Below are 26,163 nucleotides of genomic sequence, written 5' to 3'. Positions count from 1 at the left end.
AACCCCCCCCCCCTTTTTAAACTCCTCTGGTGAGACCCTGTTCTTTTCTCTGGCCACTTGGCTCCTTTTCTTGGTTATTCCCTGTCAGCAAGAGCTCTGGGAGGTCAAACTGGACTCACTGGACAGTGAATTTCCCTTTCTGCTTCTGGGAAGCCTGATTTCGAAGTAAAGTGACTGGCAGTCCCGTGTGCTCCCCCGACCGGGAGGTGAGCCCTGTGCTGCCTGCGTGCCGGGTAGGGGCCCTGACACCGGGTAGGGGCTCTTCCAAATTCCCAGTGCCTGGGTACCAGGTGGGGGCAGCCTGCAGGCAGAGGACACCTGCCCTGGGCCTGGGGACAGGCTGCTGGGGACAGAGCCACCTCTCCCTGGGAGCTCAGCCAGTGCCCCTCTTCCTGAGACTGCCTTCCTTGGTAACTGCAACCTTAAGTCATTGTCTCTTTTTTTCTTTTTAAGATGGACTTATTTGTGTGAAAAGAGAAAGAGAAAGGGAAAGGGAAAGGGAGGGAGGAGGGAGGGAGGGAGGAAGGGAGAGAGAGAGAGAGAGAGAGACTCACAGAGAGCATCACCCTGGCATATATGGGGCAAGGGGCTGCACTGGAGACCCCACACTTTCCAGCCCTGAGCTCTCCTGACTGCGCCTGGCTCACACCCCTGGGCCTTCCTTTAAAGGAGCTTTGTAGCAATAGGAGACATACAGAGGGTGCTTTAAACATGTGGTTGCCAGGTTCCAAATTCGATGGACATATCCTTCGTAGAAAGAGGACACCTGAGCTTCCTCTCATGCCGTGATGCCCCCACCCCTGTGCCAGGGCTTGACCCTGGGCTGAGAGCCAGGCACGACATGCACCCCGCACCCAGAGGGGATCGTTTCTGACGGGTGCCAATGTCGGGTGCTTGCAAGTGGAAAACCCTATTTTAGAAAATTAATCAATCGCATAGAGACAGAAAGAAATAAAGAGGGGGAACCACTCGAGTGGTCCGGGAGGTGGCGCAGTGGATAAATCACTGGACTCTCAAGCATGGGGTCCTGAGTTCCATCCCCTGCAGCACATGTCCCAGAGTGATATCTGGCTCTTTCTCTCTCTCCTCCTATCTTTCTCATGAATGAATAAACAAACAAACAAAATAAAAATAGAGAGGGGAGAGGAAGACAAAAATGGAGAGAGAGAGAGAGAGAGAAAGACCCCTGCAGCCCTACTTCACTGCTCATGAAGCTTCCCCCCTGCAGCTGGGGACTGGGTGCTTGAACCCAGGTCCTCGTGCACTGTAGTGTGAGCGCTACCAAGTGCAGCACCTCCTGCCCCCCCGACCCCCACAGTCCTATTTCCCACAGTCACAGGAGTGAACTGCAGGAACGTGGGCTGGTGGGCTGTCCCTGTTTTGCGGGCTACTGGGGGCACAACAAGCTTTGGCCCGGAGAGCTGGAGTCCCAAACGTCGTCTCTGGACAACGCCCCCCCCCCCCATCTTGGCGCAGGGACGAACCTTTCGCCAGGGGCTCCACCGTGATGATGTCACTGCTATTGCCCCGGCCAGCGGAGGTGACGGCCACCACCCACACGCTGTACTGGCGGTTCCGACTCAGGTTCGGAATTCTGTAGGAAAATGAGTCGGGAGAGGCTTCAAACTCGCTGATCACCTGTGAGAGGAGACAGAAATGTTCCCACATTCAAGGAGGCAGGTGGCACGAGCGGATCTCAAGGAAGGGCGGAGGACAGGTCCCCTGTGGTAGCCAGCACCCCACCCCTGACCCCCCCCAGGCCTGGGTTTGAAGGGGAGCGCTCGCCTGTCGGGGGTGTCTGCTGAGCAAAGACATAAACCCTGGAGCTCAAGGTCTCCGGCTTCTGCTCCGGACCAGAGTCACCCTTCCCTGCAGGAGCCCGGGGACAGCTGTGCTGCCGGCAGAGACACCAGGCCTCGGCGGGGCAGGGGCAGGGTGGGCAGAGGCCTCTGGATGCCAGGAGCAGAGGGAGACTGAGCGGGAGGCGTGCGGGATGGTTTACACTTCGGGCGTCTTTTCATGGTGCAGGCGGCCTCTGACTCAACTTGGGGAGAGAGTTGGGAGGCTGGGGGACTGCGGAAGGGCCTGGGCCTGACCTGCTTGCTGACGTGCAAGAAGAGAGGAGACTAGTGGGGGGATGCAGGGTGCTCCTCTGCACCCCAGGAAGAATGATCCACACTCCCACAGTGGGAGAAGTGACATGGAAGATGCCCAGAGGGCTCTGAGTCCCAACCCTGTCAGGACCCGGAGAGAGAAGAGGACAAAGGGGGGGACATTGGGATGGAGTAAAAGACAGTAGATGTGACTTGGGAAGGAAGAGAAGACGGGGCCTTGAGTGAGGAGCAAATCCAGACAAATCGAGAAAGAGAGTTGTAGACATAATAGTCAACCCACATCTGCAGCCTGAAGAGAAAGTGCTGGGGCTCCCAGCAGAGGGGCGGGGGAAACACAGCTCTGGGGGTGGGAGCGGTGTGGTTATACCCCTGTTATCTTATAATTTTGTTCTTTTTTAAAAAAAGATTTTATATATTTATTTGTTAATGAGAAATATAGGAGGCAAGAGAGGAAGAACCAGGCATCACTCTGGTACATGTGCTGCCGGGGATGGAACTCAGGACCTTCTCCTTGAGAGTCCAGTGCTTTATCCACTGCACCACCTCCTGGACCACGTATCTCATAATTTTGTCAATCAATGTTAAGTCACTAGTAAAAGAAAAAAGAAAAAAAGAAAAAAAAAAGAAAGGAAGTGAATCCCAAATGTTAAGAAGATGGTACTCACAGTCAAAAATAAAGAGAAAGAAAGAAAGAGAGAAAGAGAGAAAGAAAGAAAGAGTGATTGAAAGAAAGAAAGAGTGATTGAAAGAAAGAAAGGGAACAACCGTGAATCCCACAGCAGCAAAGGCCCTGGAGGGGTCCCGCAGGGACTGTGGTGCTGCAGGTGGCAGAGGTCACGTGTGGGGAAGGACGCTCAGGGCGTGCGCCCTGCAACCAGCACGTCAGGGTGAGGGGCAGGCAGACCCGGCCAGACCAGTCACCCCGTCCGACACCCCCATGTTAAGTAGACAGCGGGGGACTGAGGGGGTGGCCCCGGGGTAGGCTGCTGGGCTTCAACTCCTCAGGACAGGGCCAGGAGAACCCGGGGTGCCATTCTCCAAGGGAAGGGAGCGTCCTTCTGTGTGTGGACGTTCAGAGAGATTGGGGCCCAACGCCTGGGGCTTCCCCGGGCCAGAGGAGGCCTAGGGAGACCAGCGGGCTATGGAGACCTGGCTGCCGGCTCTGCAGCTCATGCAGACGGCAAGGGGGCCCCTTTGCCTTGCTCCAGTAAAAATTAAGGCTAGAGAACGGGGCGGCTGGTGGCACACCTGGTTAAGCGCACACATTACAGCGCACAAGGACCCAGGTTTGAGCGTCCAGTCCCCACCTGCTGGGGTTTAAGCTTCACGAGTGGTGAAGCAGGGCTGCAGGTGTCTCTCTGTCTCTCTCCCTCTCTATCTCCCCCTTCTCTCTTGATTTCTGGCTGCGCAGGGTCTCGGGGCCATAGGGGCTCGTCCTCGTGGTGAAGCCTCAGGAGGGCTGTGGGCCTGTGTATGTGCCTACAAGTGGATGCTCCCCTCAGCTCCCCCCTTCAGGCCTGCACCAGTCCTGTCTGGACTTCAGGAAGTTCAACGGAAGCCTTCCCCCCTCCACAAGTTCAGAGAGGGCTTGGCTGGCACTCTGGTCCCCCGAGGAGACAGGCCCCAGCCTGTGTGCATCAGCATTCTAGAAGTTTCTGAGGCTGCATGGCTGCCAAGTTCACATCACAGAGCTTAGTGATGAGAACAGTGTGACTGAGCCACAGGGCACGGTAAGGATTTTCTTTTAAAAAAATATTTATTTATTTATTTATTCCCTTTTGTTGCCCTTGTTGTGGTTATTATTGTTGTTGTTGTTGGATAGGACAGAGAGAAATGGAGGGGGGGGAAGACAGAGAGGGGGAGAGAAAGACAGACACCTGCAGACCTGCTTCACCGCCTGTGAAGCGACTCCCCTGCAGGTGGGGAGCCGGGGGCTTGAACCGGGATCCTTCTGCCGGTCCTTGCGCTTTGCGCAATGTGCACTTAACCCGCTGCGCTACCACCCGACTCCCTAAGGTGTTGTTGAGGTGGTCTGGTGTCGGGCTGCACCGCGGAGAAGAGAGCGGACGTCCAGAGCAAAGGGGTACACAAATCTTTATTATAGGATGGGGGGGTTTGGTTCAGACCACGTGGAGCCAGCCAGCAATGGCCGACCACAGGGGGAGAGCAGGGGCGAGACCTCAGAGAGGGAGAGCCGAGAGCCCAGAGAGAGAGGGGGGGGGTGAGGGGGCTTTTTATTGGGCGACAACCAGAGGTGACGTGTAGGGCCAGGATTGGTTGAAGGGGGCAATGCTAGGGTTTCACGGCATAGTAAAACCTGGGGGCGGAGACTGCATCAGAATAACTCCTCAGCAACACTAAGGATTTTCTTTTGAGAGCACACAGTTGGTAGTTAAAACTCAATAAGTGGGAGTCGGGCTGTAGTGCAGCGGGTTAAGCGCAGGTGGCGTAAAGCACAAGGATCGGCACAAGGATCCTGGTTCGAACCCCGGCTCCCCACCTGCAGGGGAGTCGCTTCACAGGTGGTGAAGCAGGTCTGCAGGTGTCTGTCTTTCTCTCCCCCTCTCTGTCTTCCCCTCCTCTCTCCATTTCTCTCTGTCCTATCCAACAACGACAACAACAATAATAACTACAACAATAAAACAACAAGGGCAACAAAAGGGAATAAATAAAATAAATATTAAAAAAAAACTCAATAAGTCAGGGGCCAGGTGGTGGTGCACCTCGTTGAACGCACATGTTACAGTGCACCAGGACCTGGTTCGAGCCCCCGGTCCCCACCCGCAGGGGGGAAGCTTTGCGAGTGGCGAAGCAGGGCTGCAGGTCTCTCTGTCTCCCCCCTTCCTATCAATTTTTAGCTGTCTCTATCCAATAAGTAATTAAAAATAAAATAACTCGGGAGTCGGGCTGTAGCGCAGCGGGTTAAGCGCAGGTGGCGCAAAGCACAAGGACCGGCATAAGGATCCCGGTTCGAACCCCGGCTCCCCACCTGCAGGGGAGTCGCTTCACAGGCGGTGAAGCAGGTCTGCAGGTGTCTGTCTTTCTCTCCTCCTCTCTGTCTTCCCCTCCTCTCTCCATTTCTCTCTGTCCTATCCAACAACGATGACAACAACAATAATAACTACAACAATAAAACAACAAGGGCAACAAAAGGGAATAAATAAATAAAATAAATATTAAAAAAAAATAAAATAAAATAACTCAGTAAGTGACCTGTTTGTGTGATCTACCATTTGTCCTTGACCACCAAAATACATATTTAAAACAAGGAAACTTTTCACCTCGGGCGTGACCAAACCTAGGATTAAGATCTGAGTTCTCATGGTGCAATATTTGCTTTGCCATTTCAATCGGCTGTCCGCCAAAAGCTGAAGAGAAAACAGAGTTTCATTCACAGAACCTTCCTCCAGCCCGAGGGACATGTCTCTGCGGTCTGGACTGGAGGGAGAGGCCAGCTGCCGGCGGGCCTTTGACAGGTCCTGGGGAGATCCGGACGCACTGGTCAGCCACTCATGGAGGCCACAGGGCCCCTGCTGAATTAGCAGGAAGTGGCCTCAGGTAAGACACAGAAAGTTAAAAGGGGGAGAAAATCAATTGAACACTCACTCTGGGCAAAGCCATCAGGCTAGCTAGTCCTCCAAACAAGTGCTCACTCCGAGAAAGAGGGGAACTGTCCTGAGATTGCAGTGCGAGTATTTACATTCCTACAGCGGTCTTGACGGGACGTCAGAGTTTCTGGCACAAGGATCAGTAGAGCTGACTTTGCTAACTGTCCTCTCTTCAACATGTGACCCATCCTCAGACGACGGAGGTGTCCCTTGAGAAAGGACTGATCATACTGACGGAGTCCTCTGCGTAGTCCAGCTAGCGTGACGCGTCAAGGAGCCTGAGGCACTAAGCCAGTGAGTGTGAAGACCTGGGTCCAGGCTTGCACATGGGATCATCGTGTGTGTGTGTGTGTGTGTGTGTGGGGGGGGGCATTCACAAGTAGTGGGGTATTTCCCCTCCTCCCTCGTTGCCGGTCACCCTTTACCCAGAATTTTTTTTTAAATGTAGGTAAAGGAGAGGCAGCAGTAGTCAACTGGCAGTAAGGCAAACAGGAAGACACAAAATAACAAACACACTACTCAATACAAGCAAAAGCTCTTACTGGACAGTGACTGTCAGGGTCCCCTCAGCGGAGCCCTGAGGGTCTGCATGGGTGTTTCTGAGGTCTCCACAGCGCACCCCTCAAATGCCTGGAGAGGTCTCTGGAAGGCTGCTGCCTCCCTGGTCACTCAGGGCCACCAAGGAGCGGACCCCCCAGGGCAGCTCTCCTTCTGGAATGATCTGGCCTTGCGGTCGGTGTCAGCTTGCTGTTCTCCCTCTCCTGTGGGTCGTTGTTACTGCAAACAGCAACTTAGAAATGCTGTTGGGAGCCTGAGCCTGACCCCACTAGGGAAAGACAGAGACAGGCTGGGGGCGACGGGCCCAGCTGCCGATGTCCATGTCCAGCGGAGAGGCAGCTACAGAAGCCAGAACTCCCACCTTCTGCTCCCTAGAAAGAACTCCAGTTCGGAAACAGAGGGATGAATATGGGATGATCTCACTCACAGGCAGAAGTTGAAAACAAGATCAGAAGGGAAAACAGTAAGACCCAGAAATGGTTGAAACACAAGAGAGAGAAAGAAGGGGAAAAAGAAAAAGAAAAAAAAAAAAACTGTGTCGAGAAGGATGATGGACTTGCATGCTGTTCAAATCAAATTATTCAGCATGGATGATGGATATAAAAAGAATTCCACTTAAAAAATTTCAATTAACTTTTCTAATGAAAAACCAGTTCTATCAAAGAAATGTGACGCTTTAAGAAGCCTTGCTATCTAATTATTACTGTGCAGATTAAAAAGCCTTGCGTGCTCTGATTTCACAGAGAGGATGCTCCCCAGCAGAATAAACAGAGAGCAGCTCTCTTAATTGTAGGAGAGACACACTTCCAGAGCACCCGAGGTCAGCAGAGCGGCAGGGAAGTGGCCCCGGCCGCATTCAGGACAGGACACCCGTGGGGTCAGCTGAAACAGTTCCAGTGTAAGCAGCACACTGACCCCACTGCCACGTGCTCTGTCTCACTATTTCCACCTCTCAGAGATGGCTTGGCACCAGGGCCTCCCTCCAGGGACAAGGTGGGGAGGGCTGATGTTTACAGATCTATGAGGACCCTTCCCCCTCAGTCGCTCTCTCTGTATACATCATAAATACAATTAAAAATAAGAAAAAGCTAGGGAATTAAAAACAAAAAAGAGGCTGTAAAATAGGGTTCGGAGGGTGACCTGCTTTGTCGCTGGCTGGTTTTAATTTTTCTGAGGTCATAGCAGCTGCTCATGTGTCTCTCACTGATGGCCTCTTTGCAAAAAGCTTCCAGAGAAGACATGGCTTCTCTGCAGCATGTTTATCAAATGGAGAGTAGCCGGGATCTAGAGAGGGCCTGCAGGGAGGCGCCTTTCTCCTGCAATGGCTCAGAAGCTGACTCTCTCCGACTAACTGGAGAGGCGTCCCGGGATCCTGCTATCCTGGTCCCTCAACACTTGAGTCTCATCTGTCTTCTTCTTCTCATTCTTCTTCTTCTCCTTCTTCTTTTTCTTCTTCCTCTTCTTCTATTCCTCCTCCTCCTCGTCCTCCTCCTCCTTCCTCTTCTTCTTATTCCTTTATTAACCTTTTTTCATTTTCTCCCGTTTGTTGCCCTTACACTGAGTACTAAGTATGCTTGACCAGGTGCGCCACCTCCTGTCCCCAAGCCAATTTATTTCTGTCCACAGAATCAAGTTTCTGTGTCGGGGAACAGGGAGAGGTTCCTTCCAAAGCTGGAGTCGTGCAGAAGCTGTGCAAGCTATTTAATCTGTGGCCAGGGTGGACGGAGTGGGGGAGAAGCTGGCATCGTGGCCTGGTCTCACTGGGGACTGGGAGGCCAATCCTGCCCAGGGCTTCGAGAGAGATTCCTGGGGTTTGCTTTGCGCGTGTAGAAGTTCCACATACATGAGAAGCATGACGGACAACAGAGCCAAGTCCCAGAGGGTCCAGGACTGGGAGAAATATGGACTTTAAGGAGAACAAGGACGGCTCCTGGCTGTCTTAAAGTAGATTTCCTAGCTTCTCTTCACAGGAAGGACCCTAGTTTCATTTGTTCTATTACTGCCCTGGGCTTCCTGTTTATTGAATAGTTTGCTTTCCATCTTGTTGCCTTTCAGCCACCAAGTTGCAGATGCTGCCATGACACCGTCCTGACCTTTCCCGGTAGATCACCTCCCCCATGTATCCCAAAGTCTCCCCTCCCCAGAGCCCTGCCCCACTAGGGACAGACAGACACAGGCTGGGGTTGTGGATCCACCTGCCAACACCCATGTCCAGCGGAGAAGCAATGACAGAAGCCAGACCTCCCACCTTCTGCTCCCCATAATGATCCTGGGTCCCTGCTCCCAGAGGGATAAAGAACAGGGGAAGCTTCCAATGGAGGGGATGGGACACAGAACTCTGGTGGTAGGAACTGTGTGGAATTGTACCTCTATTATTTTACAGTCTTGTTCATCATTATTAAATCAGTAATAAAAATAATAACAGAAGAAAGAGAGATTCTATATAGGACAGAGGAATCTCTCTTCCTTTGCTTGACCAAGTATCAATTCCTGGCATACGAGACTCACAACGGACTTGAATGTGGAGGGGAAACAAGCTGTTGGTTCTGACTTGCTTGCTACACAGCTTCTCCTGAGCCGAGCGCCTCAGGACCTGGCCCTAGGGCTGGCCCACGATGACGCTCTCTGTGGACCCGTGGTTGGGGGTCCGGATACAGAAGCGGCTTCACTGGAAACAGCCAAAGTGCCTGTCACCGGGGGAGTGAAGGAAGCAGGTGTGGTACCGACACGCAGGGGAATACTATTTACCAGTTAAAAGGGGAATGCTATTTACCGATTAAAAGGCCGCAAGCAGCCTGTAGAGCCAAACAGAAAGCCCTTGAGGGAGTTATGTGCAGTGAAATGATTTAGAAGGAACAACATGTGTGTTAGGTAACTTTTCTCATGTAGACAGCAGAAGGGACTAACATTTATAAATAACCAAAAAACAAAACAGACAAACAAACAGACAGACACAGTGAACACTGAAGATGAAGCCTCAGCCTGCAACCTGTGCACCGCCTCCCAGCCTTCTGCCTGCACTGTTTTGGGGCTTAGTGGGTGAGCTTTCCTGGTTCTTTTTGAGATCTCTTACTTCGTTTTCAGTTGTCTCTAATTCTCCTCGATCTTGCTAATTCTGTCTTCAGCCTCACTGATTCTATTCTCTCTGCCCTCTACTGTTTTCTGGAGCTCATCTATTTTGTTGCCCTGCTCTGATACTGTTTTAGCTTGTTCAGCTAGTTGCCTTCTTAGCTCAGCGATTTCAGCTTTCAGCTCTCTTATAACCTTGAGATAGTTAGTGTTTTCTTCCAGAGTCTCATTTGTTGTTCCTGTATTTCTGATGACAATTCTTTCAAACTCTTTACTCACTCCTGTGATTATTTCCTTAGTGAATGTTTGGATATTGACCTCGTTATTTTGTGCTTCACCCTCTGGGGGGCTTTTAGCTGGACTCTTGTCCTGGTTTGTTTCTCCAATATTTCTTCTTGTTGGTTTACCCATTTTATATATTATGAGTTCCTTCTCTTAGTACTTTTCAAATTACTGACCACTATTTCCTGGATTGACTTGTGTCTAAGTAAGGTAATTAAAGGGTTCACAGTGGTGGAAGTTAACAGTTGTTTCAATAGTATTTTAATACCTGAGTTGGAGCTCAGTGATTTAAAAGCCTTTTTTTTTCCTTCTCTGTAGGATATGGGAGCCTGAGGGCTTCTAACTATAAGTAGGCTTCTTAGCTTAATCACTGACTCCTAACCAAGAGATAAAGCAGGGTGTGGCAGAGATAGTCCAGTGGTTATGCAAAGAGACTTTCACAGCCCCACAGCTATGCCACCGAGGTATAGGTCTTCTCCTGAGTTTCCTGGCTAGATCTCTGTCCCCCGGTGTCCCTCCCTGCCGCTGCTCCAGATTCTGAGGGCAGTAGCAATGGAGACTCAGAGTTGCCCTTGGTGAGTCTCCGGGGAGTCCTCTCCTCCCTTCAGCTGTCCCCTTGTTGGTGGAACAGACTGGAGGTGGTGTCTCCACTGATAAACCGCGGGATTGTTACCAGCCACTTAGTCTGTCCCTAGGCTCCTCTCTGTCACCAGCCATGTGTGTTTGCACTCCCCGGTGATTTGGTGGGTTCCTGTAGTCGTTCTGGTCCTGTCTTGTTGCGGTCCCAGGTGCTCTCCTTTGGTATTCCTAGTTGATCCGGGAACAGCTTTCCTGGTTCTGGGAAGCCACAGCCCCTGGTCCTCAGACCAGCTCTAGGGGGCGAACACACCCACCTGAGACCTTGGCCTGTTGCCCACTGGGCACGGGGGGGGGGGCACTGTCCCGCCTCCAGGAACACTGGCTGAACTCAGGCCTGGGTGTGCAGTGCGTGTGTGTGCGCGTGTGCGTCCGAGTCTCACTCGCTCACTCAGCGCCCTGCCCTGTGCAGACACTGGTTGGACCCTGGGCTGAACTTTGTGGCCATCCGGTGTCCCTCCTTCTCCGTGAGAACCTCGTGCCAGCTGCCTTCATCCTTCTCTTCCTCTTCCTTCTCCTGGGCGGCTGGCAGCACCAAGGCCTCATGCAGACCGAGTCTCACAGCCGCAGGGGCCTCTTCGTTCCATCAAGACAGACCACAGCACACAGGAATTCCTCCAGTTTCTGTGGCTCCTCCATGTCATCCTGAGATTCGAGCCTGGGTCACAGGCCTGGTGTGGCAGTGTCCCCCCAGCCCTGAGGGTGAGGGTCTATCCCTTTACTCTTCATCCACGTCTCTCTCAGCTCTGTGTGGATCAGCCTGGCCTCGGAGAGCAGAGGGCATTCTGTAGGCTCCTTCCTGCTGTTCTGACCCGTGAAAATGCTTTTGTGCGTTTTGTGGAGGCCACCGGAGCTTCCCGGGACCTGCAGGGGCTCCGTTCCCTGGTCCTCACTTGTGGCTCATGGGTGAGCACGTTCTGTTTAGCAGCTGTGGCCCGGAAACCCTGAGCAGAGGTTCTGTGAGACTCTGCTGTCAGGGGTCCTCAGTGGGGCCACCATCTCTCACCACCTGAGAACCAGCTGACGGGTATACTTCTGGGCACCCAGCTCCAGATCCCACTGTCTCCTCTTAAGACACACTGGGAGGCTGCGGAGGGGCCATGACATCTGTCTTCTGCATGTGGCAGTGGTAGGGCCACGCGTTTGAACAAGAGGGAAACTGGGGGCTCAGGAGAGAAGTTCTAGAAGCAGGGAGGGGAACCGAGGGACTCGCAGAAAGATGACGGGAATAATCACAGGCTGAGTCGTGTCCTCAATTAGCCTCCCCTGTTCCACTTCAACTCTTAAATCCTTTCACAGAGAAAATGAGAGGGGCAGGAGCACACACAAGCACAGAGCTGGCACTGCCCTCTGCCGGCAGCTCTGTTCAAAGGCAGGGGACCAGCCTCAGAGGCTCCACTGCACTTGTCTGAGGAGAATCAAAGGGCAGAGCACTCTAGAAAAGCAGCCCCTTTCTCCCAGCACTGAGTCTCTTCTGTGGGGGCTACAAGGGGAAACAAGACGCAGGGTTTTAGCTGTCCCCCTCTGAAGAGATATGTATTGGTCCATTCTTACTTTGCTTTTAAAAATAGGCCCCACATGGGAAATCTGGGAGCCTCCAAATTAATGTCACTGTCAACCGAAAAAATGGCTCAAAAAGTTTAACATTAAAGAAGTGGGCCTATCATCCCACTGGAGGCTGACGCGGTGAGCATGCTTGAGGGGGGGGCAGCCCCTCCAGATCAGGATGCCCCTGAAAACACCCTCTGCATTTTACACGTGGTCCAAAGATATAACAAGTCCCCCCAGCAGGGCTGTGGGGACACTCAACAAGCTGTCAACCCCACCCCTAGGCCCTTTGAATGTGTGTGTTTCTGTAGCACCTACGAATAAAGATGGGGCCTTTCAACACACAGCACTGCCCAGTAACCTCCCAGCCCTCATGTAAGAGAGACAGGAGAGATGCCCAGCCCTGCCCACCCTCCATGGCTCCCTGGGTGCTGTGTAGGGTGCTGAGAGAGGAGAGACACCACAGCCCTGCCCACCCTCCATGGCTCCCTGGGTGCTGTGCAGGGTGCTGAGAGAGGAGAGACCCCACAGCCCTGCCCACCCTCCATGGCTCCCTGGGTGCTGTGCAGGGTGCTGAGAGAGGAGAGACCCCACAGCACTGCCCAACCTCCATGGCTCCCTGGGTGCTGTGCAGGGTGTTGAGAGAGGAGAGACCCCACAGCCCTGCCCACCCTCCATGGGGTTCCCTGGGTGCTGTGCCTGGTGCTGAGAGAGGAGAGACCCCACAGCCCTGCCCACCCTCCATGGGGTCCCTGGGTGCTGTGCAGGGTGCTGAGAGAGGAGAGACCCTACAGCCCTGCCTACCCTCCATGGGCTCCCTGGGTGCTATGCAGGGTGCTGAGAGAGGAGAGACCCCACAGGGCCTGCCCACCCTCCATGGGCTCCCTGGGTGCTGTGCCTGGTGCTGAGAGAGGAGACACCCCACAGCCCTGCCCACCCTCCATGGGGCTCCCTGGGTGCTGTGCCTGGTGCTGAGAGAGGAGAGACCCCATAGGACCTGCCCACCCTCCATGGGCTCCCTGGGTGCTGTGCAGGGTGCTGAGAGAGGAGAGACCCCACAGCCCTGCCCACCCTCCATGGGCTCCCTGGGTGCTGTGCAGGGTGCTGAGAGAGGAGACACCCCACAGCCCTGCCCACCCTGCATGGGCTCCCAGGGTGCTGTGCCTGGTGCTGAGAGAGGAGAGACCCCACAGCCCTGTCCACCCTGCATGGGCTCCCTGGGTGCTGTGCAAGGTGCTGAGAGAGGAAAGACCCCACAGTCCTGCCCACCCTCCATGGGCTCCCTGGGTGCTGTGCAAGGTGCTGAGAGAGGAAAGACCCCACAGTCCTGCCCACCCTCCATGGGCTCCCTGGGTGCTGTGCAGGGTGCTGAGAGAGGAGAGATCCCACAGCCCTGCCCACCCTCCATGGGCTCCCTGGGTGCTGTGCCTGGTGCTGAGAGAGGAGACCCCCACAGCCCTGCCCACCCTCCATGGGCTCCCTGGGTGCTGTGCCTGGTGCTGAGAGAGGAGAGACCCCACAGCCCTGCCCACCCTCATGGGCTCCCTGGGTGCTGTGCATGGTGCTGAGAGAGGAGAGACCCCACAGCCCTGACAACCCTCCATGGGGCTACCTGGGTGCTGTGCAGGGTGCTGAGAGAGGAGACACCCCACAGCCCTGCCCACCCTCCATGGGCTCCCTGGGTGCTGTGCCTGGTGCTGAGAGAGGAGAGACCCCACAGTCCTGCCCACCCTCCATGGGCTCCCTGGGTGCTGTGCAGGGTGCTGAGAGAGGAGAGACCCCACAGCCCTGCCCACCCTCCATGGGCTCCCTGGGTGCTGTGCCTGGTGCTGAGAGAGGAGAGACCCACAGCCCTGCCCACCCTCCATGGGGCTCTTGGGCTTGAACTCCAAGTGCAGCAGGGCATCTGGCCTGCTGTGTGAGTTTGCGCCTGGTCCCTCTGACCATGTTACTTCTGTTTTCTCTCTAACTACAGAGCAGCTGTTTTTGATGTTGACCCGCAGAAGGCGCACCCAGGCTATTTTCAGCAGGGGCGCCTCTCTTAGGTCTGACATCTTCATCAGGTAAGTCACCCCTGGGGCATGCTTCCTTGCAGTCCCCAAATGTCTCCTTTAAATAAAAAGTATATTTTCAAATATTTCTCCCCTGGGAGCCTGGCGGTGAACGCACACATCACCATGTCCAAGGACCGTGGTTTAAGCCCCTGGTTCCCACTGGAAGCTTCACGAGTGGTAAAGCAGGTCAGAAGTTATCTCTGTCTCTCCTCTCCCCTCTATCTCCTCTTTGTCTCTTAATTTTTCTGTCCTAGCATATAAAATAGAAAGAAAAAAATGACCATTGGGAGTGGTAGATTCATAGTGCCAGTACCAAGCCTCAGAGATAACCTTGGTGGCAAATAAAAGGTAGATAAATAAAATTTTGGGGGGTTAGGTGGTGGTGTACGTGGTTAAGTGGACACTGCATGAAGCTCAAAGACCCATGCAAGGATCCAGGTTCAAGCCTCAGCTCCCTGCCTGCAGGGGGGTCGCTCCACGAGCAGTCAAGTAGGGCTGGAGACGTCTCTCTGTCTCTCCTCCTCTCTATCTCCCCCTCCTCTTTCCTCCTCTCTATCTCCCCCTCCTCTTTAAATTTCTCTCTGTCCTGAATTTTTAAAAAATGGGAAAAATATCCACCAGGAACAGTGGATTTGTAGTGTGGCACTGAGCCCAGTGATGACCCTGGAGGCGAAAAAAATTTTTTTCTTGAGGGCCAGGCAGCAGAGCACCTGGCAGAGAGAGGCCACATGTTGGCATGCACAGCAACCAGGGTTCAAGCCTGGGTCCCCACCTGGGGGGGGTGGGGAGGGGCTCACAGTGGTGAAGCAGGTCTGCAGGCGTCCTTCCTACTTCCTCTATCTCCCCTTCCTTCCCAATTGCTATCAAATTAAACACATATATAAACATTAAAAAATGAACATGTTTTTCTTCATTTCTGAGACAGAGAGGGGAGAGGGAGAGAGGGAGAGAGAGAAGGAGGGAGGGAGAGAGACAAGAGCCCTGTTCAGCTCTGGCTTATGATGGTGCTGAGGATTGAGCCTGGAATGGCTAAGGGTTTCAGACACGCACGCCTGGTGTGCTCACACTATCTCCCTGGCCTTATGTTAGACGTCTTTCTTCGCAGACGTGGTCTCGCCTGCTCTGTCTGGTCTGTCTGTAGAGTCCCAGTTTCCGACACTGAGCTTAGTGTGTGAAACCCTTCAGTGAGCAGCTGTAGCTGGTCGTGCAAACGGGGTCCTTCTCTCTCTGCAGATGCTCAGCGTGGCTCCCTGACAGTCACGTCTCGCTGTCCAACTTTCCTCTGTGCTTCTTACTTTGTTTTGCTTGGGGCTGGGAGGGCAGGGGGAGGAACTAGAACGCGGCTCAGCTCCGGGATACCTTGGTGCCGGGCGCTGAACGCAAGTCTGAGATTCTGCCTCTGCACAGACTCTTGATTTGGGAGAACGTCCATGTGACAGTCCAGGACTAAGACTGGGCCTAGCAGGAAGGGGATTCTGAGTGCTCAGACAGTGCGGGTGGGCCCTGAAGACATGATGCTGAGACACACGCCCGGTGGGCACAGGAGGCTACGTCCCGCACTGCTGCCCGGCCCACAGACACAGAGTGATATCAGGTCATTGGAAAGAGGGAGTGACTGGGGGCCGTGGGGCTGCAGTGGGGAAGGTGGGAGTCAGGAGAAGCAGGGGAGGGGCGTTTGCAGTGGGCCCCCCGCTTTGAAATGCAGAGCACTGGAGCACTGAACTCCCACAGCAAAGGAGAAGCAGGACCCTGTGAGCAGAAGGCTCCCAGGGCCTCGGGGGAGTCACCTGAGGGTCCCCGTCAGTGGGCGAAGGGGCCCCGGGGTAGGGCGCACACTGGGTGATGAGTGTAACACTCAGGCAGGGACTACCCATCACAGTGCAAGGAGTGCCCTGGGTTTGAATCCTGACAAGCCGTTGGCAGGTGTGTGGGCACTGGCTTCTAGAGGTGGTGGCCCTCATCCTGGCCCAGATGTGGCCATGGGGTGGCCCTTGCTGATGGGAGGTGGGAGGCGGGAGGTGGGGGAAGGAGCCGGCCCAGCAAGCCCCATGACTCTTTGCGTCAGGTGCCCGAAGGCGCTGTGTTCATCACCAACTTACTGTGGGGTAGGGGTGGGAACAGAAGACGGTGTACTTCCGGATGATACCGTTCAGCTTGAGTGGGGGCAGCCAGGAGACGAAGACCATGGAGGCAGATGCCGCAGCGGCCTTGACCCCCGCTGGTGGGCCTGGAACTGGAAGAGGTGAGGGTTAAAGGGCTGGTGGGGGAGCACCTGGTAGCCCAGGTTCGAGCCCCCGGTCCCCACCTACAGCAGGAAAGCTTGGTGAGTGGTGAAGCAGGGCTGCAGGTGTCTCTCTGTCTCTCTCCCTCTCGATCACCCTCTTTTCTCTTAATTTCTTGCTGTCTCCATCCAATAAATAAATAAGGATTAAAAATATAAGTCTGCATAGCAAGAGAAAGAAAGAGGGGGGGAGGTCCCCGGGCCCCGGCTCTGCCTCAGGCCTGCTGCGGCCTGCCCAGCCCCTTCCTGTGCCCAGTGGCTCATGGGCATCGTGATTGGTTGGGCTGCGCTGGGGGGGGGGGATGGAGTCCTCTGGTGGATCCTCGCCCCCAGGAGCTCAGAAGCGGATCCTATCAGAGATGGGGGTCTTTGCAGAGACCACTAGGCCAGCCTGAAATCACGGAGGTGGACCCTGAGTCACAGAGCTGGTGTGCTTCTGTAAAAGGGGATTTGTTTTCTTTATCTTAACAGATCAATTTTTTTTCCAAAGTAATTCGCTTTCTTTATCTTTGCCTCTAGAGTTGTAGCTGGAGCTCATTGCTGGTACTAGGAAGCCATAGCTCCCAGCAGCCACTTCCTCCTACTAGTGTTCTTTCTTCTTATTAGATAGGGGAGACAGAAATCGAGATAGAAGGTAGGGGGAGACAGAGACGAGAGAGACAGAGAGACACCAGCAGACCTGCTTCACCGCTTGTGAAGCTTCCCCCCCCCCCCCGCCCCGAGCTGCAGGTGGGGAGTGGGGCCTTGAACCTGGGTCCTTATGGATGGTAATGTCAAGTCAACTGGGTGAGCCCCTGCCTGGCCACGATTCATCTGTTTTTATGCGAGAGGTCAGACCACCACTGGGGAACACTTTTTTTGTTTTCTTACACTGGTTAACATTGGTTTCCAATATTATCTTGAGGCCCAACAGTGGCACACGTGGTTGGATGCACATGTGCCCATGTGTAAGGACCCAGGTTCAAGCCCCTGGTCCTCACCTGCAGAATGGAAGCTTCACAAGCAGTGCAGTCGGCATCTCTCTGTCTCCTTCTCTCTCTCCCCCCCACCACTCTCAGTTTCTCTCTGTCTAATAATGAATGAATAAAGGTATTAAACAAAGGCAATGCTGATGATTGGTGAAGCAATGCTACAGGTCTCTGTCTCCCCTTCTCAATCTTGCTCTGTCTTGCCAAGTGGAATAATAAATAATTTTTTTAAAAAAGGACTTAAATTGAGAACTGAAGTAAATCTAAATAAAATAAAATAAAATAAAAAAAGAGCTTAAATAGCTCCTCTATCAGGCCTGGATGCCATCCATTAAGAGTTCTCTTTCTCTACAGAATCCGGAAAGACCCGCCTAGCCACAGGCCACTTGTGTGGTCCACATACATCAATAGCCTGTGGTCCACCCGAGAACACCGAAGGACTCAGAATGGGAGGCAGGTGGGAGGGAAGGGCGGAGGGTGAGGCCTGAGAGGAGTTTGGGCGCCAGCATGCTGTGGTGGAGAGATGGGAGATGGAGATCAGGTGGGAATGAGAGGACCTAAGGGCTGCTTTGGGGAGACATGAAGGCTGCCCCCTGTGATAGCTAGAGTTCTGTCAACCAACATTTCCTCAGTAAAGGGATTTGAAAAAAAATAACAGGAGCTGGGTGGTGGTGCAGTGGGTTAACTGCACATAGTACAAAGCGCAAGGACTGGCTCAAGGATCCCGGTTCGAGCCCCTGGTCCCCACCTGCAGGGGGGTCACTTCACAAGCAGTGAAGCAGGTCTGCAGGTCTGTCTCTCTCCCTCTCTATCTCCCCCTCTTCTTTCAATTTCTCTCTGTCCTGTTCAGTAAAATGGAAAAAAATTGGCTGCCAGGAGCAGTGGATTTGTAAATAACCCTGGAGGCAAAACAAAAAGAAAGAAAGAAAATTAGAAGCAATGGCCTGAAACCAAGAGGAGCCATGCTGTAACCTGCTGTCCAGTCCTCATGGAATCCCCGAAGGTGAGTTAGAAAACTAGCAAGGCTCTCAGACCAGATGGGAGGTCTGGCTACTGGGTGAAGCCGGCCTGGGGTTACAAGGCACGGTTACATGAGGGGCATGGCCGCAGCTCAGCCATCTCGGCTCAGGAGACTCTAGAATTATCCTCACAGGCTGTCACATGGGGCTGGCAGGCCTTGCAGCTCAGGTAAGAGGCCTTTCTGCCAAAAATAACGTTTGGCTGAAAAAGAAAAAAAAATACGGAATCGAAAAATAGAAGGCAGATTATAGGGGCAGCCAGGAACAATGGGTATCTGTCGGGAAGGTGTCATGGGCGGCTTGACGGGTGCTGGGTGTCCCGGGGAGGGGGCAGAGGGTGCCAAGCATGGGACCCAGAGGGGGTGGGGGAGCCGGCAGCCGGCCCTCTCTTTCTCCCAGCCTCCCCGCCCCCGTGCGGCTGCCCTTGGCCTAGGGGTGCGTCCCCAGGGTGGCTGTGTGGTGCGTGGTGTGGTGGCCCTGCTCACCATCCTCCTTGGTGCGGGTGAAGATCTGCTCGCTGCGCACGCCGTCCCCCGCCCGTGTGAAGGCCAGCACCTGGATGCTGTAGTTGGTGTACTTCTCCAGCCCGTCCAGCTCCAGCGACGGCTGCGTGGTCGTCACGTTCTTGATCTCGCCCAGCTCTGCGGGACACACAGGCAGGCGGGACCAGTCACCCAGAGGCCCAGAATGCAGGCACCTCTAAGGACCCGGCGGGGAGCTTTGCAAGCAATGGAGCAGGAATGTGGGGGTCTCTCTGTCTCTCTCCTTCTCTGTCTCCCCCACCCCTCTCAGTCTCGCTCTGTCCTATCAAATAATGAATGGATGGACAGACCAGTCACCCCGGCTCTGGGAGCCTCCCTGCCCTCCCTGTCTCTGCACAGCTGGCCCCTCTGTGGGTCACCCGCTGTTGGTATGCATGAGACCCTTTATGTTTCATTTGGTTTAAATCCCCACTGCTTAACACTATTCTATTTACATAACCACTGTTAACAAGTTCCACCCTCCCCCCAGGGCATTTGTGGTTCAGTGATAGGATTCTCGCCTAATCTGTCCCCTTTTTGTCACACTATGATTTTCACCAGTCACTTTTCTCTCCACCCTCTCTATGTCACATCCTGTTTCCACCCTACTTGGCAAGTATATATAAAGACAGCATTGTGAGTTTTAGAGTAACTTGAGTTTAGCTTAGCTCGTCTTAGATTGCGCTGCATCCTGCATGAATAAAGAGATACTGCCTATAGCTCAACCATGAGTCCCTGGTTGTCTGTTACCCGCCCGTGAAGCCAGCCCGGCAAAAACAACATAACCCATCGAAAACAACAGCCCGCGTCCCTGGGCCCCTCCTGAGATGATTCAGAGGGATCAGCTTTCTCTTGCAGTGACACTGTAGGGCAGCACGGCTGACCGCCATGCCTGCTGGGTAATGGTCTGGGACACCCGCACACCACAGACACACATGCAGATCACAGATATGCACACAGGCACACATCACAGATACACACACGGGCATATGCACAAACAGGCACACACACACAGATCAGATACACACACAGGCACACACACACACACAGATCACAGGCACACACACAGGCACACACACACAGATCAGATACACACACAGGCACACACACACACACACACAGATCACAGGCACACACACAGGCACACACACAGATCACAGATACACACACAGGCACATGCACAGCCACACACGCAGATCACGGATACACACAGGCACACGCACAGGCACACACGCAGATCACAGATACAGGCACACGCACACATCACAGATACACACACAGGCACACACACATCACAGATACACACACAGGCACATGCACACACAAGCATACAAGGATTCACTCCAAGTAAAACTACACCAACCCAGTTCCAGCACCTGACTGCCTCCTCCAGGAAGTCCCTCAATGTCGCAAACTGATCAAGCATGTCCCTTACACAGCATTCACTCTGTCCCTCAATTTCTTGTCTGAAAAAATGACACGAGGCCAAAAAGAATGACAGAGGACCTAGTGGGGGTTGTATTATTATGTGGAAAACTGGGAAATGTTACGCATGTACAAACTGTTGTATTTACTGTCGAATGTAAAACATTAATTCCCCAATAAAAAATTTAAAAAAATAAAAACAAATAAAACATTAATTCCCCAATAAAGAAATTTAAAAAAATGACATGAGGGCTGGGCAGTGGTGCACCCAGTTGAGCTGAGAGAACACATCACCTTGTGTAAGGACCCAGGTTCCCCACCCACAGGGGGGAGAGCTTCACGAGTGGTAAAACAGGGCCGCAGGTGTCTCTCTGTCTCCCTCCCTCTCTATCTCCCCTCCCCTTCTCAATTTCTCTCTGTCCTGTTCTATCAAATAACAAAAAGAAAGAAAAAAATGGCCACCGGGAGTGGTGAATTCAGAGTGCTGGCACCAAGTTCCAAGGACAATCCTGGTGTCAACAAAAAGCGGGGTGGGGGGAAGGGGCTGGGTGGTGGCGCACCTGGCTGAGTGCACACATTACAGTGCACAAGGGCCCAGGTTCAAGCCTCCAGTTCCCACCTATAGGGGGAAATCTTTGCAAGTGGTGAAGCAGGGCTGCAGGTCTCTCTCTCTGCCTCTATCCAATAACAAAATAAAAGTAATGCCAAAAAATATTTTTCAAAAAGAAAGAAACCGAAAAAGTGGCGTGAGGCGGCCGTGAGATGGCTCACCAGGGGAGCATTTGTGGGACTATGTATAAGAACCATCTTCTTTGAACCCCAGAGCCTACGGGAAGACCAAGCATAGCACTAAGAGGAAGCCTATGACGGCTGGAGAGTGCCCTGGTGTCTGTCCTCTCTGTCCCAGCGCTCTCTCCCTTCCCATCTCTTTTTCACTGAAAATTAAAACTGAGAAGGAAAAGTTTCCTGCAGGGACGGGGAGGGAGTGAAACTGTCAGGGTAGCAGGTCTTTAAGCGAGAGAACTGGATTTGCTGGGAAGCCTGAGCGCAGCCCTGGCAGGTGCTGGGACTGAGCCAGAGTCTCCTGAGCTGGCAGCTGAGCTGTCTCTCCTGATGTAGTCAGGCCAGCTCCCCCCCTTTATTTGTTTTAATTTTACAGAGATAAACTGAGAGTGGGAAAGGGAGAGGGACATACAGAGGGAGAGAGACACTTAACAGACCTGCTTCACCACCCATGAAGCTCCCCTGACCCCTGCAGGTGGGGACTGGGGCCTTGAACCCTGATCCTTGTGCCTTGTGATGTGTGTGTCAACTGGTCCTTAGCCCTCCCCTTTCTGGTGTCCATCAAGGAACTTCTGCAGGCCGAGTTGTGCGTGTTTAAAAGAGTCAGCTCTCTGTTAAGGCCCAGGTGTGCGTGTGTGTGCGTGTGTGTTTAAGCACTGACTTCTCAAAGAGCTGGGCTCACGGGAGATGCCCCACAAACACCCCTGACACCCAGGCTGAACCCCAGCCACCCTGCTCAAGTGTGCCACCACCTGGCCCCAATTTCTCCCTGTCTCTATCTGAAAATAAACAAATAAAACATTTAAAACAAACCAAGTGAAAGAAAAGCTTGCAGTGGCTCCCTGAAGCCCTCTGCCCCCCCGAGACGCAGTGTCCCCGGGACCAGGTGAGAGAGGGCCGGCCGCGTAGGCTGGCTGCTGCTCCTGGTGCCTGGGAGGTAGCCGCAGCCTGTGCGCTGAGCTAGCTCTCTGGCCCTGCATACTCAGTTTTCTATTTTTTAATATTTATTTTCATTTTCTTATTAGAGACGGGGAGAAATTGAGAGGGGGAGGTAGGTAGGTAGAGAGAGAGAGAGAGAGGCAGAGAGTGAGAGAGAGAGAGGCAGAGAGACCCCTGCAGCCCTGCTGTACCACTCGTGAAGGTTTCCCCCTGCAGGTGGGGACTGGGGGCTTGAACCCAGGTCCTTGTGCGTTGTGATGCGTGTGCTTGGCCAGGCGCGCCACCACTGGCCCCTGATCTCTACAACTCTGAGGCTGCAGAGTTGATTTACCTACATCAACTAAGGGACGGCCAGCTGACAGCTCTGAGCGGCAGGTGAACCAGTGACGAGGCTGACCACGCAGCACGGGATTCTGGGAGCACTTTCCCGACAGCCAGCATGACTGAGTGACAGGCACCGAGGCGACAGTGTGAGGGTGGAGGGTGGCATCTCCTCCAGGTGAGGACGGGACAGCAGAAAGGAATCCCACCAAGTCCGAGGGCCTCCTGCCACTGAAGCAAAGCGTTGCCATTGCTCTGACCTTTACACCTGTGGATTTTTTCCCCCTTTCTACTTTATTTGCTAGGGCAGAGGGGGGTTAAGAGGGAAGGGGAGACAGAAAGGGAGGGAGAGAGAAAGGAGAGACACCCGCAGACCTGCTTCATGGCTCCTGGAGTGTCCTCCCCCCGCCCCCCAGAGGAGGAGGTAGAGGCTTGAACCCAGGTCCTTGCGCACAGTGATGTGTGAACTCAACTAGGCGAGTCACCGCCTGGCCCCACCACGAGGCAGAGGCAAATCATCTGTGCCAATCTTGCCCTCTCCTCACCCCCCTGAGTCGAGCTGGGAGTGCAGAACACTAACAGTGCGCGGGGCTTCTTCCCTGCACGAGGTGCACGCACAAGTTACAGGGTCTGAGGGAAGGCGTCCTGGAATGGGAGCCTCACCCCGGCAGAAAGGGGCACAGTGGGCTGGGGGAGGCGGCATAATGGTGTTGCAAAAGGCTTCCAGGCCTGAGGCTCAGAGGACGCAGGTTCGGTTCCTGACACCACCAGCAGGCAGCGCTGAACAGTGTTCTCCCCGACCCCCTCTCACTATCCTGCTTTCAATAAAATGATGCTAAAAAATAAAAGACGGGGCCAGGGGCCTTGACATACCGCCATGCGCAAGGACTCAGATTCAAGACCGTGGTCCCCACCTGCAGGGGTGCTTCCTGAGTGGGGAAGCGGGGCTGCAGGTTCCCTATCACCCACCTCACGGGTTTATCTCTGTCCTACTGAATAAAATAGGAAAAATTAACAAAAAGGGGAAAAATAGCCCTTGGGAGAGGAGGGCTCATCATGCAGGCACCAAGCCCCAGCGGTAACCCTGGTGACACCAAAAATGAAAAATAAAGGAGGGAGGGAGGGAAAGGAAGGAAAGCAAGAAAGAGAAGGAGGGGGAGGGAAAAAGAAAGAGAGAGAGAGAGAAAAAGAAAGGGAGAAAGGGAGAAAGAAAGAGAGAAAGCAGGCAGGACGCTGAGGAAACAGAAATCGAGGAACAGTAGGTGTGTCCTCCCGCATCTCGGGCCCGGGGGCAGATCTGCGGAGACTGTCCAGCTTGGATCTGGCCCGTAAGGTGCCCGCCATGGCCAGGCTTGGGCGCTGGGCTCCGCCTGGTTCCGCCATCGCCATCTGAGAGCAAAGACATCCAGGCTGCTCTCCCCAGGAAACTGTCTCCACCCTGCAGCCCTAGCCTGCATCCTCTCATTGCAAATCTGGTCCGCACAGCCGCACAGGCACATGTTGAACTACTACTTGCTAGAGAGAGAGAGAAAAAAATCCAACAAAACAAGGCGCACTAAAGAAGAGAAGATGGAGGAGGGGGAACGGAGGAGGAGAAAATCCAAGAGGTGGAGGCGGAGGAAAGAGCATGAGAATAGAGGGCTGGGGTGAGGGGCTCCCCTGGGGATGAGGGCACCATGCTCCCTGGGGCTTCCTGGAGTCCTTCCTGAGCTCACTCGCAACAGCTCAGAAACTCCAGTCCTACGGGGGAGAGGGAGCAGGCCGCCTTGTGGAAGTCTTCCACGTGGAAGTTTGCCATGCAGACGCCTGTCCTGAGTCCTCCGCAGAGGCCTGGCACGAATACTCGCGACTCAGCAGCACCCAGCTACTCCTACGTCTCCCAGGTCTTTTTCCCCTTTGCGTTACTGGGGGCCAGGCGGTGGCGCACGTGGCTGAGTGCACATGCTACAGCACACAAGGACCTGAGTTCAAACCCCTGTTCCCCACCTGCCGGGGGAAAGCTTCATGAGTGGGGAAGCAGGGCTGCAGGTGTCGCTCTGTCTCTTTCCCTCTCTGTCTCTGCCCATATATGTAAATCAATAACTTATCTTGGATTGCATTAGCATAGCCCACTACCATCATTCTTCGCCCTGAGTTTGAGGAGAAACCGGAGGCCTTCTGCCTGCCGCGTGCTACCAACTGGCCTCCCATCTATTTATGTCTATGTTTCCAGAACTTTTCTTATTGTATGTACTTAAGGGAGAGGGAGGGAGAAAAGAGAGGGATATATATGTGGAGAGAAGGTATGGCATCAAAGTGCCACTCTGGGAGTTGGGCGGTAGCGCAGCGGGTTAAGCGCAGGTGGCACAAAGCGCAAGGACCGGCATAAGGACCCCAGTTCGAGCCCCCGGCTCCCCATCTGCACAGGAGTCGCTTCACAGGCGGTGAAGCAGGTCTGCAGGTGTCTGTCTTTCTCTCCCCCTCTCTGTCTTCCCCTCCTCTCTCCGTTTCTCTCTGTCCTATCCACAACAACAGCCTCAATAACAACAACAATAATAACTACAACAATAAGACAACAAGAGCAACAAAAGGGAATAAATAAATAAATATATAAACAATTTTTTTAAAATGCCACTCCATCATTCATTGAACTTTCCTCTATGCGCCCACACGGACCCCCGGCAAGTCGGTGACCTCTTACCTCCATCCATGAGGTTGGCCCAGTAGATGACCCTGAAGCCCTGCAGGATCCCATTCAAGGCCTCCTTGGAGAGGGTGGACCAGGAGAGGGAGATGCTCTCAGGCGACGTTGCTGAGGCTTGGACATTCTCAGGGGGGTAGCTGGGCACTGAAATAGAATCATTACGCTCTGTCATGACCGTGGGCGAGCGGATGTGTTGGCAAGTCAGAACCAAATAAGCAACACTGGTTTGATATCTCCAAGAGCGAGCAAAAGCAAAGACTGTATTTCTGCAGCTCTCCAGAGGGAGGAACCCAGAGCTGCCTTGGGCTATGGGAATATTCTGACAGCCTATGCGAGACATGAGGAGCTCATGCACCTGTCTGCTTCCAGATCAACACTCCACGTTCAAGAAGGTTGCCCCACACGGACGGACCTGGAGGAGGTGGTGCTCAGTGAAATAAGGAGAGAGGAGAGATGAAGGACAGCTGCCCGATGGCTTCACCCCTACTTGGGGTCCAGAGAACTGACACGCGTCAGTCACCGTGCCGTCGATCAACAAACAAACCAGAAGTGAACAGCCTGTTTCTGAGACCCTGTGAGAGCTCAAGACGGTGATCTTTGGGAGGAGAGAGGGTGAGGACAATCCTCAAACCCACTATTCATCACAAATTTAAAAAAATGGAAAAAAAAGAATAAATTAAGTAATGCTTAGAAAGGTGGAGAAAGAAGATGCTCCCATCTCAGAAGAGTTGAGCGCCTCTCCGTGAATTCCTACATTAAAAAGCTCACTGCTGCCTGGTAGGCACACATACACGTGCACCGTCCTTACTGCCCTGAGCCTGCCGGCTTTATGTCGTAGGAACCCTCTGTGGTTTGTGTCTGGCGTCTAGGAGGGAACTGTGCCCGCTGGGAAGTTCTGAGAGGCGGCTGAAGGGGTCGCGGCTTATCACTCCCCTGTCCTCATCTGCTGCCTTGAAGCTCTGTCAAGGACAGAGAGAAACATAGGCTGTCCACGGCTGGGAGTGGACGCTGGCCGCGGCTGGGAGTGCGTCTCCAGCCTTTTTCTGGTTGACCGTATGCTTCCAGCGTTGGCTGAGGGGAGAGGGCAGGAGGTTGCTCTCTGCGCACACCTGAAATGCGGATGCTGACGGAACCCAGAGGTAGACTGATGTCTGCAAAGATTGCGCAAGAGGAGACGTGTCCCAGCGACCTCAGACGTCTGTCTCTTCATGGAAAAAATGGCAAAAAAGAAAAAAAAATTCTCAGGGGCCGGGTGGTGGTACACCGGGCTAAGTACACACAGTACTAAGCCCAAGGAGCTGTACAAGGATCTAGGTTCGAGCCTCCGGCTCCCCACCTGTGTGTGGGGGTGTCG

General features: G+C 53.7%; 1 protein-coding gene across 1 annotated transcript in view; it reads right to left on the bottom strand.

Annotated features, from left to right (window-relative positions):
• Positions 1–1,407: 1,407 nt before the first annotated feature.
• The window catches only part of LOC132536432 (cell adhesion molecule DSCAM-like), a gene marked incomplete at its 3' end in the record, with an annotated part of 53,994 nt that continues 29,238 nt past the window's right edge, over positions 1,408–26,163 (bottom strand). The window contains exons 5-8 of the mRNA XM_060184296.1: positions 24,807–24,953; positions 18,623–18,778; positions 15,969–16,102; positions 1,408–1,638 (exon numbers count right to left, since the gene is read on the bottom strand). Of these exons, the coding sequence (XP_060040279.1) occupies positions 1,408–1,638; positions 15,969–16,102; positions 18,623–18,778; positions 24,807–24,953 (668 nt within the window). The remainder of the gene's footprint in view (positions 1,639–15,968; positions 16,103–18,622; positions 18,779–24,806; positions 24,954–26,163) is intronic.

This window comes from Erinaceus europaeus, unplaced genomic scaffold (assembly GCF_950295315.1).
Source record: "Erinaceus europaeus unplaced genomic scaffold, mEriEur2.1 scaffold_831, whole genome shotgun sequence".
Classification (NCBI taxonomy): Eukaryota; Metazoa; Chordata; class Mammalia; order Eulipotyphla; family Erinaceidae; genus Erinaceus; species Erinaceus europaeus.
The sequence above is the reverse complement of the archived record's forward strand: the minus strand, read 5'-3'. Positions and strand labels throughout refer to the sequence as shown.